We start from the raw sequence: 17,553 nt of genomic DNA on the forward strand, positions 1-17,553 counted from the left end.
CTAGCCGTCCCAGTATGTACACTCTACTCAGGCAGCGCAGACTGCAGTGGCTGGGCCATGTCCACCGCATGGAGGATGGCCGTATTCCAAAAGACACCCTCTATGGAGAGCTAACATCTGGGAGGAGAACCATCGGCCGCCCCCAGCTACGTTACAAGGATGTCCGCAAGAGAGATTTAAAGGCGCTCGACATCGATGTGGAGTCCTGGGAGAGCCTTGCAGCTGACCACACGAGGTGGAGAGGTACCCTGAACCAACATCTCAAAACGGGGGAAGAGAAACTGATGAACGCAGCGGCAGACAAGCGGGCACGCAGAAAGGAGCGCAACAACTTCAACAGACCAGAGACCACACACAAACGTGACCTTTGCGACAGAGACTGTCACTCCCGCATTGGTCTCTTCAGCCACAAGCGACGCTGCTCTAGCTGAGGTGTGGAGCAACCAGCCAACAACTAGGATGCACCACCCATGGTCAGCCATGACCGAGAGGGCCTAAGAAGAAGAACACTTTGGAATAAACCAGACCATTTTAACTATCTCACTAAGGAGCCTGTTCCATACAGACTGCTCACTCCCTAAAATATTGTTTCCATAAATTACTGTATCATTTTTCTTGTTCTAGCCTTCAAAGGTTCAACGGTCCGTTTAGTGCCACGTGTAACAATTAAGGTACAGTGAAACTCGAATGACCATAGTCATACTAAAAAAAAGCAACAAGACACACAACTACATAAAAGTTAACATAAACATCCACCACAGCGGATTCCCTACATTGCTCACTGTGATGGAAGGCAATAAAGTCTACCCTTCCTCTTTATTCTCCTGTGGTTGGGGCAGCCGAACCATCCACAGTTGGGACGATCGGAGCTCCCGCAGCTGGCGATAGAAGACCCCACGTCGGGGCGATCGAAGCCCCCGCGTCGGGGTGATCGAAGCTCCTGCGGCTTGGAGCTCCCGAAGTCAGTCTCTAACCAGGGACCGCGAGCTCCGCGATGTTAAAGTCCGCAGAGGCTGCCAACTCCACGATGTTAGGCCGCAGTGCAGATGGAGAATCCAAACGGGGAAAAAATCGCATCTCCGTCGAGGTAAGAGATTTTAAAAAGGTTTCCCCCAACCCCCCCCCATATAAAACAAGCTAAAGAGCACTAAAACATACATTCACCACATATTATAAAACTTATAAAATAACAAAGAAGAAAGGGACGAGACACACTGTTGGCGAGGCAGCCTTTGCGGGCGCCACCCGGTGGCCTTGCATCTCAGAACAAAAATGCAGTCACTAAGGATGTTTGTGAAAAGGAAATTGTGTTCACTAATTAAATGGCATTCTGTGAGCAGTAAAGTTTGATGGATAAAGGGGAGCTGGTGAAGTTCCACATCAAAGCTTATTGTGGAAAAAGTGGGTGGTAACATAAGGGTATAATTGAGTAACAGGAAACGAGAGGTATAATTGGTTGCAAATATGTAACAAGTGGTGTGCCACAGGAATCATTGTGGAGGTCACAACTTTTTACCATGTACATAAACAACAGATGAAGGCACCGAGGTATGGTTTCTAAATTTGCTGATAATGCAAAGGTAAATTATGAAGAGGAATAAACATTACAAAGGGATACAGCAGATTATTTAGACGAATGCTGGGTTACCCAATTTGGTTTTAAAAACTGAAAGATAGAGGGGTCGGCAGAGTGGTGCAACAGTAGAGTTGCTGCATTACAGCGCCAGAGACCCAGGTTCGAGCTTGATTATGGGTGGTTGTCTATACAGAGTTTGTATGTTCTCCCTGTAACCGCGTGGTTTTTCTCCGAATGCACCGGACACCGTTAACCCCCCCCCCCACTATGGTCTGTAATAATGAGGGTTTACTGTAATCCTAAAATGTATACTTGTAACTTACTAGCAGTAGTCAAACAAACCCCATTGTCTAAATATCACAATGCCAGTCGCTCAATGGGTTGTTTTGGAAACTGTCAAGGCAGCCTCTTCCAATTTAGGTAGGTTTCATGTTTCAATAACACCATTTCAATTAGCTGACCAAGAATTTGCATTTTTCTCAAATTTTCTGCTTTCTACCTTTTCCCATGGACCATATCAAGGGAGTGGAACGTATATATCAGAATAAAATACAATGTGACATATTAAATTTAAACCTTTTAGGTGATTCCCTGGTGGGTGATTACTGTGTGGGTGGGCTGCTGTGTGAGGCATTCCTCAGCCAGAGGAGCAGATGCTTTGTTTTAATATAATGAGATACATCAACGTGCAGATTGAAATATAAACTTCTCATTCTCTTGGCTGAACTTTCCTCCAAGTTATGAAAAAAGATCATTGCAAGTTTCCAGTTTTAGAATTCACATGCCGAAAGATGGCACACCCTTAGGGTCATTACTATGGAGAGGAATAAAACTGTTGGAACACTTCCTATTGGATCAGTAGATGGATAGGAAAGGGTCAGGGGAATATGGATCAAACACCTATGGACATCTGTGTCGGGATGGACGAGTTGGGGTGCTGGACCTGTTTCCGTGCTGTATTAATTACTCTATCTATATAACAAGGGGTATGGAGGAGGGGAGGGCGGGTCACATTACAAAAAATCTCAACTCGGTTGATTTTATAGAAAAGCAATCCTTGCGTAACGGAGAAGTCACCAGAATATACTGTGGTACACCTGGGAGTGGTAGGTTTAATTTAATTGAATTGCATCACATCTGAATACTGATCATAGCCAACATATAAAAGCAATATTCTAATCCAGCTTTCTAAAGCCCCACTATTTTCTACTTTATCTGCTGCCTTTCAGAATTCAGATACATTATATGATATTTCTGGCATATTTGAGGCATGGTTATTGTTACCAAGTTGATGTGCAACTTTCATAAACCACTGTGGTTCCTACAATGCAGCCCCGGTGGGACTTTTCCAAACTGGATGCATTAAGTGACAGTGAAGTAACTCCAAGTTGGGTTTGTGACTTGGTATCACCCCTGAACCTGCTCTCCATGAGACAATGGATGCATTGGGGATTCAGAGGGAGAAACCTCTCAGATGGCATTTGTATCTTCAAGGAGACCAATAGCAGAATCCTGGTTTAAGTTCTTCTCTCTCTCTCTCAAAAATATGTTTGCTTCCTTGCCACACGGACTGTGGTATCGTTGTTTGTGGTTTTTATGTATGTGTTTTGATGAAGTGTTTCAAAGGTTTGGTGAGTGCATATGTTTAAGCACTCTTAATTAAATATCGTTAGTTACCCCCAATTGGAATAATATTCAGGGTTGGGCATCGCACTGTTAGTGGGTCTTGGAGCAGGATGGAGAATTGTAGCAAGGTTCAGAACAGACAATGCATTGACATGGGCTTGACCTTCATGGATGAAGAGAGGTTGAGGAAGATTGGCATGGGTGCAAATAAATCAGACTTCAGTTCATGGTGTTCAGGTCCCATAGAGGATCCAGGTTCTTGTTGAGGTAAGAATTGATATGTGCCATAACCAACCTCTCAAAGCGCCACATCAGCGCGGATGTCAGTGCCACTGGTCGGTAGTCATTGAGGCACATCACCTTACTCTTCTTGGGCACTGGTATTATTGATGCACTTATAAACCAGGTGGGAACCCCAGTCCAGAGGAAACAGATTAATGAATATAAAATGGAAAGAGGGAAGAAGGGGAGAAATAGGTGTATGTTCATGTGGGGCACAGAGAGAAGGCTGGATGAATTTTAGGTAGTTACCTAAAATTGGGAATTTCAATGTTCATACCATTAGGTTGTAAGCTACCCAAGCAGAGTATAAGGTGCTGTTTATCCAGTTTACACGAGGCCTCACTCTGGCAATGGAGGAGGCCAAGATAGGCCAGTATGGGAATGGGAAGGGGAGTAAAAATGGTTAGCAATCGGATCATCCAGCCGACCTTGGAGGACTGAGTGCAAGTGTTCAGTGAAACAGTTGGCAAGTCTATGCTTAGACTTGCCAATTTACAGGAGGCCACATCGGGACCTCCTAATGCAGTAGATGTGGTTAGAGGAGGTGCAAGTGTACCACTGTCTCACCTGGAAGGACTGCTGGGATCCCTGGATGTGATGTCAAAGGGTGGTGAATCTGTGGAATTCATTGCAGCAGAAGGCTGTGGAGTCCAAGTTAATTGATATTTTTAAGGCATTGATGATTCTTGATTAGTATGGGTGGCAGGGGTTATGGGGAGAAGGCAGGAGAATGGAGCTAGGAGTGAGAGATAGATCAGCCAATGGCAGAGTAGACTTGATGGGCGAAATGACCTAATTCTGCTCTTATCCCATGAATATGATGGAGGAGGTGTAGGGACATCTCTTGTGCTGGGGAAGCACCTGGGGAGGGGCTGGTTTGGGAGGGAAGTGATGTGAACCAAGGAGTTGTGGAGGGAGTGGCTTCTGTGGAAGGCAGAAAGAGGTGGGGTAAAAAGATGTGATGTGGTGGGATCATGTTGAAGGTGTCGGAAATGTCGGAGAATGATGAGTTGGATGCCAAGGCTGGTGGGGTGAAAAGTGAGGACCAGGGGACCTCTATTTTTGTTCTGTCTGGGGGGTGGGGCAGCAAGAACAGAACTAAGGGACACAGAGGAGACGTGGGTGACGGATCCATCTATGATAACAGGAACGAAACCACGTTTACTAAAGAATGAGAACATCTCGGAAGTACTAGAATGGAAAGCTTCATCTTGGAAGCAGAAGCGGTGGAGTGGGAGATATTGAGAGTAGGGGATAGATTCTTTGCTGGAGGCAGGAAGGAAGGAAGTCCGGATAACTGAGGGAGTTAGTGGGCTTGTCATTGATGTCAGTCAATAATCTGTCCCCTGTGATGGAGACAGAGAGATCAAGAAAGGGAAGAGTGGTGTCAAAGTTAGTCCAAGTGAATTTAAGGGCTCGGTGTGAGTTAGTGATAAAGTTTATGAAATCAATTAGTTGTGCACGGATGCAGGAGGAAACCCTGATGTAGTCTTCAATGTAACGGAGAAAGAATTGGGGGATACTGCCAGTGTACATTTGGAACAAGGACTGTTTGATGCAACCAACGAAAAGGCATAAAAGGCAGCCCACGAGAGTGCCCATGGATATACCTTTAACCTGAAGAAGGTGAGAGGTGTTAAAAGAGAAATTTTTGGGGGAGAGGACAAATTCTTTCAGGTAGAGAAGAGTGTTAGTAGAGGGAAATTGATTGGGTCTCTGTTGAAGGAAGAACTGGAGAGCCTTGAGACCTTCCTGGTGGGGGATAGAGGTGTAAAGGGACTGGACATCCCTAGTACGGATGAGGCAGAAGGGGCCTGGCAAGTGAAAGTCATTGAAGAGTTGAAGGGCATGTTAGGTGTCTACCTGAGGAGTCTTGGATGTAGGTCGGTAGGGAATGGACAAGGGGGGATGGGATAGAATCAAGGTATTTGAAAGATGGACACAAAGTGCTGGAGTAACTCAGCGGGTCAGGTAGCATCTCTGGAGAAAAAGAATAGGTAATTTTTCAGGTCGGGACCTTCAACCTGTCTCCAACATTTCTCCTCCTCTTGGACTCCCCTCTCTGGAACTTTCTATCTCTGTGAGACATCAACTGTTTTGACTTTTCTCCTCCCCTTACCTTCTCTAATCTGAAAGAAAGAAAGAACGGTCCTGACCAGAAATGTCAGCTATCCTTTTTCTCCAGAGAATCTGCCTGACCCGCTGAGTTACTCCAGCACTTTGTGTCCATCTTTGGTATAAACCAGCATCTGCAGTTCTTTGTTTCTACATCAAGATATTTGAGATGTGTTCTGTCGGGCAGGTCAGGCAGAAACAATGCGTCTGCCAGGGCAGTCTTGGTGGGCTTTATTCTGGGAAGGAAATAGAAGCGGGCAGTGTGAGGTTGGGAACTACAAGGTTGGACGCAGTGGAGGGAGATGTGATCGCCAGAGGTGATGAGATTGATAACAGTCTGCAAGATGATAGGCTGGCGTTCATCTGTGGGGTCAAGGGGTCAGTATGAGGAGGTGTCCAAGAGCTGGTGCCTGACCTCAGCACGGTGGAGGTCAGCCTGCAGACTACAACAGCACCTCCCTTGTCGGTGGGCTTAATAACAATGTTGGGATTGCTGCTAAGTGAGTGGAGAGCTAGGCTTTCAGAGGGGGTGGGATTGGGGTGGGTAAGGAGGGTGGAGAGGTCAAGAAAGCTGATGATGTGCTGACAGTTGGAAATAAAAAGGTCCAAGGAGGGAGAAAGCTGGCAGGGAAAGTACATGAGGAGGAGGAATGGTGGAGACGGAGAAGGGGTCATATTCTTGAGACAGGTTTAGTGAATCAATTCAGAATAGTTGTGGATCCAACCAGGAAATTCTAGACCTGATCATGTGTAGTGAGATGAGATCCATCAGTAATCTCCCACTAAAGTGTTTCTTGGAGAAGAGTAATAATCATGTCATAAAATTTCATGTTCAGCTTGAAACTAGTATCTAGAGGTTCAAAGCTAATACTTGAAACTCAGGAGGTTGGTTGGATGAATGTACAGTGGAAGGGAGGACGTTAGACTCGTGGATGACTGGAACCACTTCTGGGGAAGATGCGGCCAGTACAAGCTGGAAAGGTTGCAGCTGAACTGGAATAAGTCCAGCATTGTTGTTGCTGCTGTTGGGGAGGGTTTAAACAAATCTGACAGAAGAGTAGGACAGAGTAGATATGCAGATGGAGGAAGGTATAGTCAAATGTAGAAGAAAAGCTGTCAATCCAGTCGGTAGAGCAGATGTGGGAACGATAAGGTTCTTGGAAAAGATAAGAGGTTAAATTGCATATTCTATTACACGGAGTCGGACTTGTAAGACAGGTGAACAGTGTTGATCAGCACATGGGAAGGTGATATTGTTGTGTCACAAAAACATATTTGAAAGAGGGGAAGGACTGGCAACTCAACATTCCAGTGTAAATGCTTCAGGTATAATAAGGCAATATAAAAGAGGAGGCAGCATTGCAAATATTGATTAAGGAATCCATGACTGTATTAATGAGGGGGGATATCCTGGAAGGCTCTAATAGACAATAGGTGCTGGAGGAGGCCATTCGGCCCTTCGAACCAGCACCGCCATTCAACGTGATCATGGCTGATCATTCTCAATCAGTACCCCGTTCCTGCCTTCTCCCCATAACCCCTGACTCCGCTGTCCTTAAGAGCTCTATCTAGCTCTCTCTTGAATGCATTCAGAGAATTGGCCTTCACTGCCTTCCGAGGCAGAGAATTCCACAGATTCACAACTCTCTGACTGAAAAAGTTTTTCCTCATCTCAGTTCTAAATGGCCTACCCCCTATTCTTAAACTGTGGCCCCTTGTTCTGGACTCCCCCAACATTGGGAACATGTTTCCTGCCTCTAACGTGTCCAACCCCTTAACAATCTTATACGTTTCGATAAGATCCCCTCTCATCCTTCTAAATTCCAGTGTATACAAGCCTAGTCGCTCCAGTCTTTCAACATATGACAGTCCCGCTATTCCGGGAATTAATCTAGTAAACCTACGCTGCACGCTCTTCATATGAGGCCATTTGGGTAGACATTTGAAACAAGAAAGGGGCAATCATTTTGGTGGGGTTACACCACGCACCAACTAACACTCCAGGAATATTAGGAGGTCTATGGTATAGATAGATCATATCAGAGCAGAGCTGAAAATTTGAAGGATCACAATCAAAAGTGTTTAATTATCATCTGCACTGGATCTGAACCAGAACAATGACTTACTTGTGTAAGAAGGAACTGCAGATGCTGGTTTAAACCGAAGATAGACACAAGAAGCTGGAGTAACTCAGCGGGACAGGCAGCATCTCTGGAGAGAAGGAATGAGTGACGTTTCGGGTCGAGACCCTTCTTCAGACATACTTATTTGCTGCAACTTTACAGGCCCTTAAGACGTAAAAATCAACAACAAAAATACAGTAAATTGTCAGTTACTCTAAGTAAACTAGACCATGACGAAATTGTGGGTGGAGAATTCAGGGAAGAGGGCGGTGAAATTCTAGAAGATGAGAGATCATACAGAATATGTCTTAGTGAGCTTTAACATGAATAAATCCCCAGGGCCTGATGAGATATATCACAGGGTGCTCTGGGAGGTAAGAGCCCTATTGTTAGGGCTCCAATAGATATTTCTGGCCACAAGTAAAATACCAGATAACAGCAAATGTGGTACATTTATTCAAGTAAGGTAACTGGGATAAGCCAGGTAATTATTAGGCCAACATCAGCGATACAGAAATTATGAGCAAAAAATTCTAAGGAACAGGATTTAGTCTTCACTTGGAAAGGCAGGGATTGTTAAAAAATAGTCAGTACGACTTTGTTAGGGAGAGATCCTGTCAGACCGGTTTGATCCAATTATTCTAAGAGATAACAAAGTGTATATAAGAGGGCAAGGAATTGATATTGTCTATATGGATTTCAGTAAGAGTAGGGGACTGGTTCATAAGATTAGGGCTGACGAGATCCATGGAAAGTTGGAAAATTGGATTGGTAATAAGCAAAAGGTAATGGTTGTGGGTTGCTTTTGTGCTTAGAAAACCCTAACGCTTAGCATAAACATCAGTAGTTTGGCTGTGAATATAAGATGGGCAGAACAATGGAAAAAATAATTTAATTATTGAAAGTGTGGGTTGGGAGGACCCATGAGGGTAGTACATCCACAATGAATGATTAGGCCCTCAGGAGTATTGAGGAACGGAGGGACCTTGGTATGCAAGTCCAATGATCTCTGAAGGTGGCAGCATAGATAGATATGGTAATGAAGGCACACAGAATTTGTACCTTAATGAGCTGGGCAGAGAATGCAATTCCAGGGAAGTCTTGGTGCAACTTTGTAAAACATTGATTAGGCCACAATTGGAGTACTGTGTACAGTTCTGGTGGCCACATCATAGGAAGCTCATTATTACTCTGGAGAGGGTAAGGAATAGATTCACCAGGATTTTGCTGGAGATAGAGTTTTGAGGAGTGACTAGATAAATTGCATTTGTTTCCCTTGGAGTAGTGGTGGCTGAGAGGGGACTGGAAAATCAATGTGCGTGAAACCCAAAGTTACTCTGCAAGTAAATATAGAAGATAAGTGGAATGTTGGCCTTTATTATAGGAGGAATGGAATACAAAGGTCGGGAAGTCTTGCTGCAACTTTTCAGGGTTTTAGCCAGACCGTTCCTGGAATACTGCATACAGCTTTGGTCTCCTTACTTAGGGAAATATAGGGTTACCTTGGAGGCAGTGAAGAGGGGGTTCACCAGATGGATTCCAGATGTGAGAAGTTATCTTATGAGGAAAGATTAAGCAGATTGGGCCTTGATTCTCTGAAGTTTAACGAGAGTCGATCGCTTTGGAGCATGTAAGATCCAGAGGTAGCCTGGATGCCGAGATGTTCTCTCAGTTAAGTGAATTTAGGACTCAGGACCCTTGGGATAACGGTTCAACATTTAAGTCTGAGATAAGGAGGAATTTCTTCTCCTGAAGGACTGTGAATCTCCAGAGTACTTTACCTGAGAGAGCTGTGGAAGCTGAGTCACTGAAGGCTGTGTTGGGTAAATTGTGCACCTGTGTGGGGCTGAGACAGGAAAGTAGGAGCAGAGATCATGACTCCAGCAACATGAGGATATGTAGTCAGAGGACACCGGGATAAGCTTGTTGTAAACGTACCTGATGGGAGAAGAGAATACGTTGATCTCGAATGCACAGCCAGAATGGGTGCTGGATAGTAACGTTTGGGAAGAAATTGGACAAATTAACTAAAAGGTAGAAAAACTTGTAGACCCATGGGAAAAGAGTAGGGAGGAATGGGATAATTGGGCTATGCAAAGAGCCAGCGCAGACAAGGTTGGCAAGAGTTGTAATGAGTTGGAGACGTTTGCACCAGTGGAACTGGTCGGGTATCGTTCTCCTCCCTCCTCACCATCTAACGTTTTGTAGATGTTCCCTCATACATCTCCCGCTTGGAGTGCTCTGCCTTTCATCTCCCAGCTGAGAATCAGTGCTGCACAACCTAATGAGAGGCTGGCAGTTCCTTTGTAAAACCTGTCTAGCAGTCACATTACCTGAATCAGTTGCAGGGTTGTTGACGGGCAGGACATAAGGGATGTGTTTACACAGGAACTATGACCCCCCCCCCGATATGCAGAATTAACCATAATTCATGGAGATAAGCTTGACGTCCATAACTGGAATACTCTGACCAAAGGATCATTGACACTGGTTACATCGCCAAAGGCACTCGTCGTCATTGGGAAAGGAAACGGTTTCCACCCATTGGTCTTTCGTTCCACTTTAAGTACAGTGCAAACGGACAATTGGTTTTAATTCTGTCTTCCACCAGACCCGGTTGCTGTGGGTGGCTGAGTGTGTTGTTATGCGTGCGCTCTGCAAGGACAGCGTCTCCACAATGGCAAGGGGCATTTCAGACCATTCACATAAAACCACTGTCCAGCCGTAGCTGCAAGTCTACGCTACAGGTAAGGAATCGACTGGAAAGTACCTTCACCTCAAGGTATCTTCACCCTTAGCTCACCTTTCCCAATACTCCCTTGCAGAAAACCAAACCACATTTACATCAATTCACGTCCGTTGCGTATTTATCTCCATTGCAAGCGCACAAGGACGTGTTGTGTCCTGTTTGATGAATGGAGTTAAAAACACATAAAAGGTGAGCCATTTCAGGTGACCAGCCAGAAGCACATTTCAACACAAAGGAGATAGTCACAGGGTCACACAGCATGGAAACAGGCCATTTAGCTCAACAGATCCATGCTGAACAAGATTGCCCATCTAAGCTGGTCCCGTTTGGTCCATATCCTTCTAAATAACTCCGATCCATGATCCTATCCAAATGTCTTTTAAATTTTGTTTCTGTACCTGCTTCAACAACATCCTCTGGCATCTCAATCCACATAACCAATCCTTTCCTATAGTTCATCCCATCAAGTCCTAGCAACTTCCTTGCAATTCTTCTCTGCAATCTTTACAGTTTAATGGCAACCTTCCATTTGTGGGATGACCAAAACTGAACCAAATACTCCCACATGCAGCCTCACCAGCAACTTCTTCAACGGTAACGTAACATCCCAGCTTCTATACTCAATTCCCTGACTGAAGGCCAGCATGCAAAAGCCTTCTTCACCACCTATCTACCTACTACACCACTTTCAGGGAACTATGTACCTGGGACCTATGAAACTGGGAATCTGAAATAAAAACAGAAAATGCTGGAACACTCAGCAGGTCAAGCAGCATCTGTGGAGAGAGCAGCAGAGCGAACGGTTTCTGTCGGACTCTTCATCAGAACTGGAGAAATAAAAGCGGTTTTAAATTCCGAGGAGTTTTTATATTAAAAAAACTGGAATGCGCTGCTAGGGAAATTGGTGGAAGTGGATACAATAGCAACATTTAAAAGGCATTTAGATGGACACATGAAAACCAGGGTATGGAGACATGGTTGACACAGACATCATGTGCTGAAGGGCCTGCTCCTGTGCTGTACTGTTCAATGTTAAAATAAATGTGTTAAGACTCTATCTTTGGGGACAAACAATTATAAATTTAAATTGTTGCTAAGAAATTCAGATTGGGTTTTTTAATCATTTTGTTATATAGGATTATTAGGAAAAAGAATGTCATAGGAATAGAGCCTATTGTTTTCCAAAGGAAGTTGAATAAATTTGAAGGAGAAGGCGACACAGCCAGACAGAGACATGCTTTGTTTTGAATTGTTCCAGCAAAGGGCCATATTAGTCACTGCAATGCTCATGACCTCTGCTGCAAAAAAAAATGCAGTTTAGGAGCATTAACGGAGTGAATTAGCTTGAGGCCTCTGAATTTGAAAAGACCTATTGAGTTTTAAATACATTTAATACATTGTTCTACTTTTCAAAAACAATTATCCTATAATATATGCTGCAGCAGATTTTTTTCCAAGTATCTGAGCTTGGTAAGATTCATTTTTTTGCTCTGTGACCAACGAGGTTGAGTGGGGGAGGTGGGGAAGGGTAAGATGGGTTGTTGTGTAAATGAACTGGGACTAATCTGCCCTTTCTACTGGAGTGTAGGTGGGTGCTGCATTGGTGGTTCCCTGCCGACAGGACTCGTCGGGGCCAGAGGAATTCATCAAGATGAGTCTTCAATACTTTTTGGCTTTTTCCATTGTGTTCCCAGAGGAGCAAGTAACTTTGGTGACCAATGTAATCTTGAACCTTCCATAACTCAAGCTTGACCTTTGACCTCAGGACCCCCAGTACCATTTATCCCTCAGGACTGAAACTGTTTGACTCTGCCAACTCCATGTACACAAAAATCAAGGTTTCTGGGTTTCTTTTTTAGCTTTGGTTAATCCTGAAACTCAAACCATCTGAATTGTAAATTATTTGTTTCAAATTTTCCTCTCAGGAGTTGAAGTGAAAATGGAAACATATCTTGACTGTGCCACTTTCCATTGTAAATGCTGTCAGGTGGCTCCCTCTGTCAGTAGCAGCAAATATAACCATTTACTCTTACCAAGGACAAAGTCAGTGTTAAGGTCATGGGAAAGTCCCTGTTTACCCTTTGCTCACTTTCCTCATTCTCTGTATCCAAGGAATCTGGAGTTATATTTGGAAAACGATTGTTCCTGCTCCTGGAAGAGTCCAAAGGCATAGCTGTGAAGTTAAAGTCAGTTTATCCTGAATGAGATCAGGAAGAATTGGGAAGGATACTGGAGGGAGGAACTCTCTCCCAGAAATCTGTGCAGGCTGATGATCAGTTGGATAGTGCAATGTGGAAAATTATGTTATTTACTTAGGGTAGCCTAAATTAAACTAATAGGGAGTTGTGGAAGAGATCAACTTGATCCATCTGAACATTGATTGGTCTTTTGTGGATCCAATGATCCCATGTATCCAGAAAAGAGAAGAAACTGCAGATCTGGTCTTGATCATCATTTTGTTGAAAGAAAGCTCCTCATTGGTGATCAATTATTGAACTGTGAACCTCAATAGTTCAAACGTTCAATAGTGCTTTATGCCACATATGCAACTGCACAGTGAAACTCATTTTGCATAAATTACATGTGGGCGCTGCCATTTTTGGCACCATGATTCAAAATTCAAAGTCCGGTCAGCCTGCGTGCTCAATGTACTGGAGCAGTCCCACGAACCAATGTCCCTCTCCTCGCTCATCCATCTTTGTGTCCCGGGACGTTTCCTGCAGCCTACTTGAAGGCGCTGGAAGCATTACCACCGGTCCTTGCTGCTCACGTCCGACTTCTCCAGATCCCTCCCGATCCCACCGACTGATGAGCCTTCGGGCGGGTTCCCCATCCCGTCGTTCGGCAAGCCTTTGGGCAAGGTCCCGCCTACCGCAAGGCTCCGGGCTGGTTCTTGGTCCCGTCGTCCGATAAGCCTGAACAATCCATTGGACACACCATCTCCCGTTTGCTTTGTGGGTCGCGCCTGGTATGATTACTGACCTCACGGGCTTGAATCTAAGTAAAGGGCTAATCCAATCCATTTCCAATTGGGAACGGGATTCTCCATATTACATCAGCAGGAAATGCGGAGTCAGCATTAGTCAATGCATTGTCATTTGATAAACTCATTTGGGAACTTAATCTGTTCTTTACATTATATTCAATGCAATTCAATGATACTTATTATTAATTTTGTTGTTAATTATTATATGATAACTATATTAATATGTTATATTACCATTAACTTTTGTAAAGACTTGTGTAAAATCATTAACTTTTTTAAAGACGTATGCAAGACCATTAACTTTTGTGAAGAACAAAAAAGGATACAAAGAAGAAGGGTCTCGACCTGAAACATCAATCCATGTTATCCAGAGATGCTGCCTGACCTGCTGAGTTACTCCAGTACTTTGTGTCCTTTTGTGTGTCAACCATCACCTGCAGTTCTTTGTTTCTAACTTTTGTGAAGATGTGTGCAAAATCCAGGCAGCTTGTTTTGGGGGAAAAAGAAGCATTTTTATTAAATCTCATGTTATTTTTTTGTATCTGGCAGTTTGAAGAACCAGCGGGGAGTTTGAAGCAATCAGTGGAAACTATTCAAAACAGGGACAACTTGTAAGTATACTGACTGTCTCCAAATCTGCACTGCATCTGATGTTCCAGGCATTATAAATATTTTTCTCTGATATTCTCTCTTTTATTCTCGGAGACGGCAGTTGAATTATTCTGTAGTTAGGCCTTCCAGCCCAGCACAAGAAGTCTTAGAATAGCACAGAGTTGTCTGGTTTGCTCCTAGAAACTGTCCTCCTTCATGTATATCAGAATCGTGGTTCAGAGAGGAGGTAGTGGCACACACTGTGGAGTCTGCCGACGCAAACTGCCCCTTACGAAATGGGCCCTAGATCCTTGGTTGGTTGGTTGGTCCTGTGGGCCTTACCAAATGGGCTTCCAGTGCCTAACCACTGGAAAATGTGTCCGTGCCTTCTGAAGAGGGCGCTTTATTGAGGGCGTGCAGCGTAGGTTTACTAGGTTAATTCCCGGAATGGCGGGACTGTCATATGTTGAAAGACTGGAGCGACTAGGCTTGTATACACTGGAATTTAGAAGGATGAGAGGAGATCTTATCGAAACGTATAAGATTATTAAGGGGTTGGATACGTTAAAGGCAGGAAACATGTTCCCAATGTTGGGGGAGTCCAGAACAAGGGGCCACAGTTTAAGAATAAGGGGTAGGCCATTTAGAACTGAGATGAGGATAAACTTTTTCAGTCAGAGAGTTGTGAATTTGTGGAATTTTCTGCCTCAGAAGGCAGTGGAGGCCAATTCTCTGAATGCATTCAAGAGAGAGCTAGATAGAGCTCTTAAGGATAGCGGAGTCAGGGGGTACGGGGAGAAGGCAGGAACGGGGTACTGATTGATAATGATCAGCCATGATCACATTGAATGACGGTGCTGGCTCGAAGGGCCGATTGGCCTCCTCCTGCACCTATTGTCTATAAGAGGAAGCAGCTCTACGTTTCTATGTTAATTTCTGTGCCACGCCGGGAAGTGGAGGGGTGGGAATGAATGGAACTGCCACAATGGGACAAACGTGATCATTTTTATCTCAACTTCCTCTACCCTGGCCCACACCCTGAAAGGGATGAGGTAATGATTTCTGCTCTGGACATATGTGACTTTGGCTTCCGCTTCTTGTTGGCGCGCGGAAAAATGTTACATAGGATCTGGTTAGACAAAGTGTTCAGCCCTTGTCAAGAGAACAAGGAAAATTCCGCTATTCTGTAAAACTAAGTTTTCTTTGACAAATATAATGCTTTTTTTTACAATTGTTGATCATTACAAGAGTCATTTTTGGATTAGTTAGTTGCACATAAAAATAACCTGGTGCCCCTATTTATTAAGACAGGACTGACTAGATCTTTTGAACCAGAAAAGCCTTAAACATATTTAGCACAATGTTCTTATACAAAGTACAGGTAGTTCTGCTATAATGCGTGTTTTCACAACATGAATTGAATAAATTAGGGAACACTGCTTGTATTACGTAGGCCAATTTGGCTATTTTGATCAACATCTAGAGAACCGTTTGAGGAGCATCCTCCTCTCCAACACCACCTCCAATGGATCCAACTCCACCCCCAGGATGGAGCCAGCCTTCCTGATGAGCTCGTTAATCCTGTTGGCATCCGCGGCCTTTGCCCTGCTACCCCAGCACACGATAGCGAAGAAGATGGCACCGGCTACCACCGATTGATAGGTGATTTGCAGCATCTTACTGCAGACATTGAAAGAGCAGAGCCTCCTCAGGAAGTGCAGACAGCTCTGTCTCTTCTTATACAGTGCCTCAGCGTTCCTAGACCAGTCCAGTGTACTGTCCAGGTAAACTCCAACATACTTGTACTCCCTGGTAAACTGCACATCCACACCCTTGATGGAGACAGGGGACAGGAGTGTTCCTCTCCTCCTAAAGTCCACCACAAATTCCTTAAAGGAATAAGGAATTCTTGGGAATATTTCCACTTTTCATCATTGGCAAGACCCCATTTATATACTTGGTGTCTTGGAGAGTTGAGGAAATCGCTCGAATTATGGAGTGATGAGTTAATAGAACTAAGGGATTTGTTCGCGTTACACAAGTTAATGTGGAACTAGAACCACAAAGACTAGCACGGATAAGGTAGCCGAGATCATATCTCGGGGGCTGACCATCTGATAAACTTGAGAACCTGTTTTCAGACTTCAGAATGTAAAATGATGCAGATTCTGGAAGTGTGAAATAAAGAGAGAATGCTGGAGGTTCTCATTGGGTTCAACAGCATCGACCTGGACTGTTAGCTCTTTCTCTCCCTGCGGGCGCTGCCTGACCTGCTGACTATTTGTGGGAATTCATGCAAGGAGAAAGTCTAAGTCTAACTTTAAAGTCTAAAGAGAGTGTTTGAATGGGGGAAGAATTTGGTTTGTAAGATGTAGCATTTAGTTAGCAACAAACAATCTGCTGGAGGAACTCAGCAGATCAGGTAGAATCTGTAGAGGGAAATGGACAGACAGCATTTTAGTTAAGTTGTTTCAGAAGCAAAGTGATCAACTCTGTCAGAACAGTGTTATTTGGGTAATTCAATGGCTAGACATTGGTATTCATCTTGAGTCTTTCTGTCAATACGGCGAAGAAATTGATCATGCTGCCTTATCTGTTTATTGTAAACCAAATTATTGGATACTGACATCTCTTACAACACTGTTTAACAAATTGCTCAATGACATTTTATGAGAAGTAAAGAACTTGTTTTGATATGGCAACTTTTCACTGAAGGAATATTTTGAGGAGTGGTCATCATCCATATTAAAAACACGGTAGCCAGTTAACACAGCAAGATCTCGGGTATCGGGACTGGAGGGTTTGAGTTACGAGTTACTGGAAAAGATGGGGCATTTTCCTCTGGAGTGTCAGTGGCGGAGGGGTGAAGAGGTATGCAGCATCATGAGGGACATAGGTAGAGTGAATGGTTACAGTCTTTTGCCCAAGGAAGTGGAGCCTAAAACTCGAGGCCATACATTGAACGTGAGACGCGAAAGATTTAAAGGGGGCCTGGGGGTCATTTTTTTCACACAGTGAGTGAGTGGCTGTGGAATGAGCTGCCAAAAGAAGTGGTAGAGGTGGGTACAACTACAATGTTTAAAAGGCATTTGGACAAGTTCATGGATAGGAAAGGTTTAGAGGGATATGGGCCAAACACAAATGAGACCAGCTCAGGTGGTCACTTTGGTTAAGTTGGGACAAGGGCCCTGTTTCTATGCTGTATGATTCTATGACTAAGCAGCAGTGGGAAAGTGACCAGATTTTGTGTTATTCTGTGGAAGTAATTCTTTTCTAATTATGACACATGCAGGTTACTTGAAAGATTCTGCAAGGACCAGACCTCAGTTATGCAGCCCGATTGTAACGCTCCGTTTCATTCCTTTGAGGACACTGTTTTGAGTCTTTTGCCCTATCACGTATGCGAGGGGACAATGCCATCCAGTGTGGATTTTAACAAAGGTATTCTTGAAATTGAATTAAGGGATCTTGCTGCAGAGGGGATGGAGCAAAATGCCAACATAAT

General features: G+C 44.1%; 1 protein-coding gene across 1 annotated transcript in view; it reads left to right on the forward strand.

Annotated features, from left to right (window-relative positions):
- LOC144597725 (uncharacterized) overlaps window positions 1–17,553 on the forward strand; it is a 43,891-nt gene that overhangs the window by 15,431 nt on the left and 10,907 nt on the right. The window contains exons 5-6 of the mRNA XM_078407257.1: window positions 14,007–14,068; window positions 17,341–17,489. Of these exons, the coding sequence (XP_078263383.1) occupies window positions 14,007–14,068; window positions 17,341–17,489 (211 nt within the window). The remainder of the gene's footprint in view (window positions 1–14,006; window positions 14,069–17,340; window positions 17,490–17,553) is intronic.

This window comes from Rhinoraja longicauda, chromosome 10 (genome assembly GCF_053455715.1).
Source record: "Rhinoraja longicauda isolate Sanriku21f chromosome 10, sRhiLon1.1, whole genome shotgun sequence".
NCBI lineage: Eukaryota > Metazoa > Chordata > Chondrichthyes > Rajiformes > Arhynchobatidae > Rhinoraja > Rhinoraja longicauda.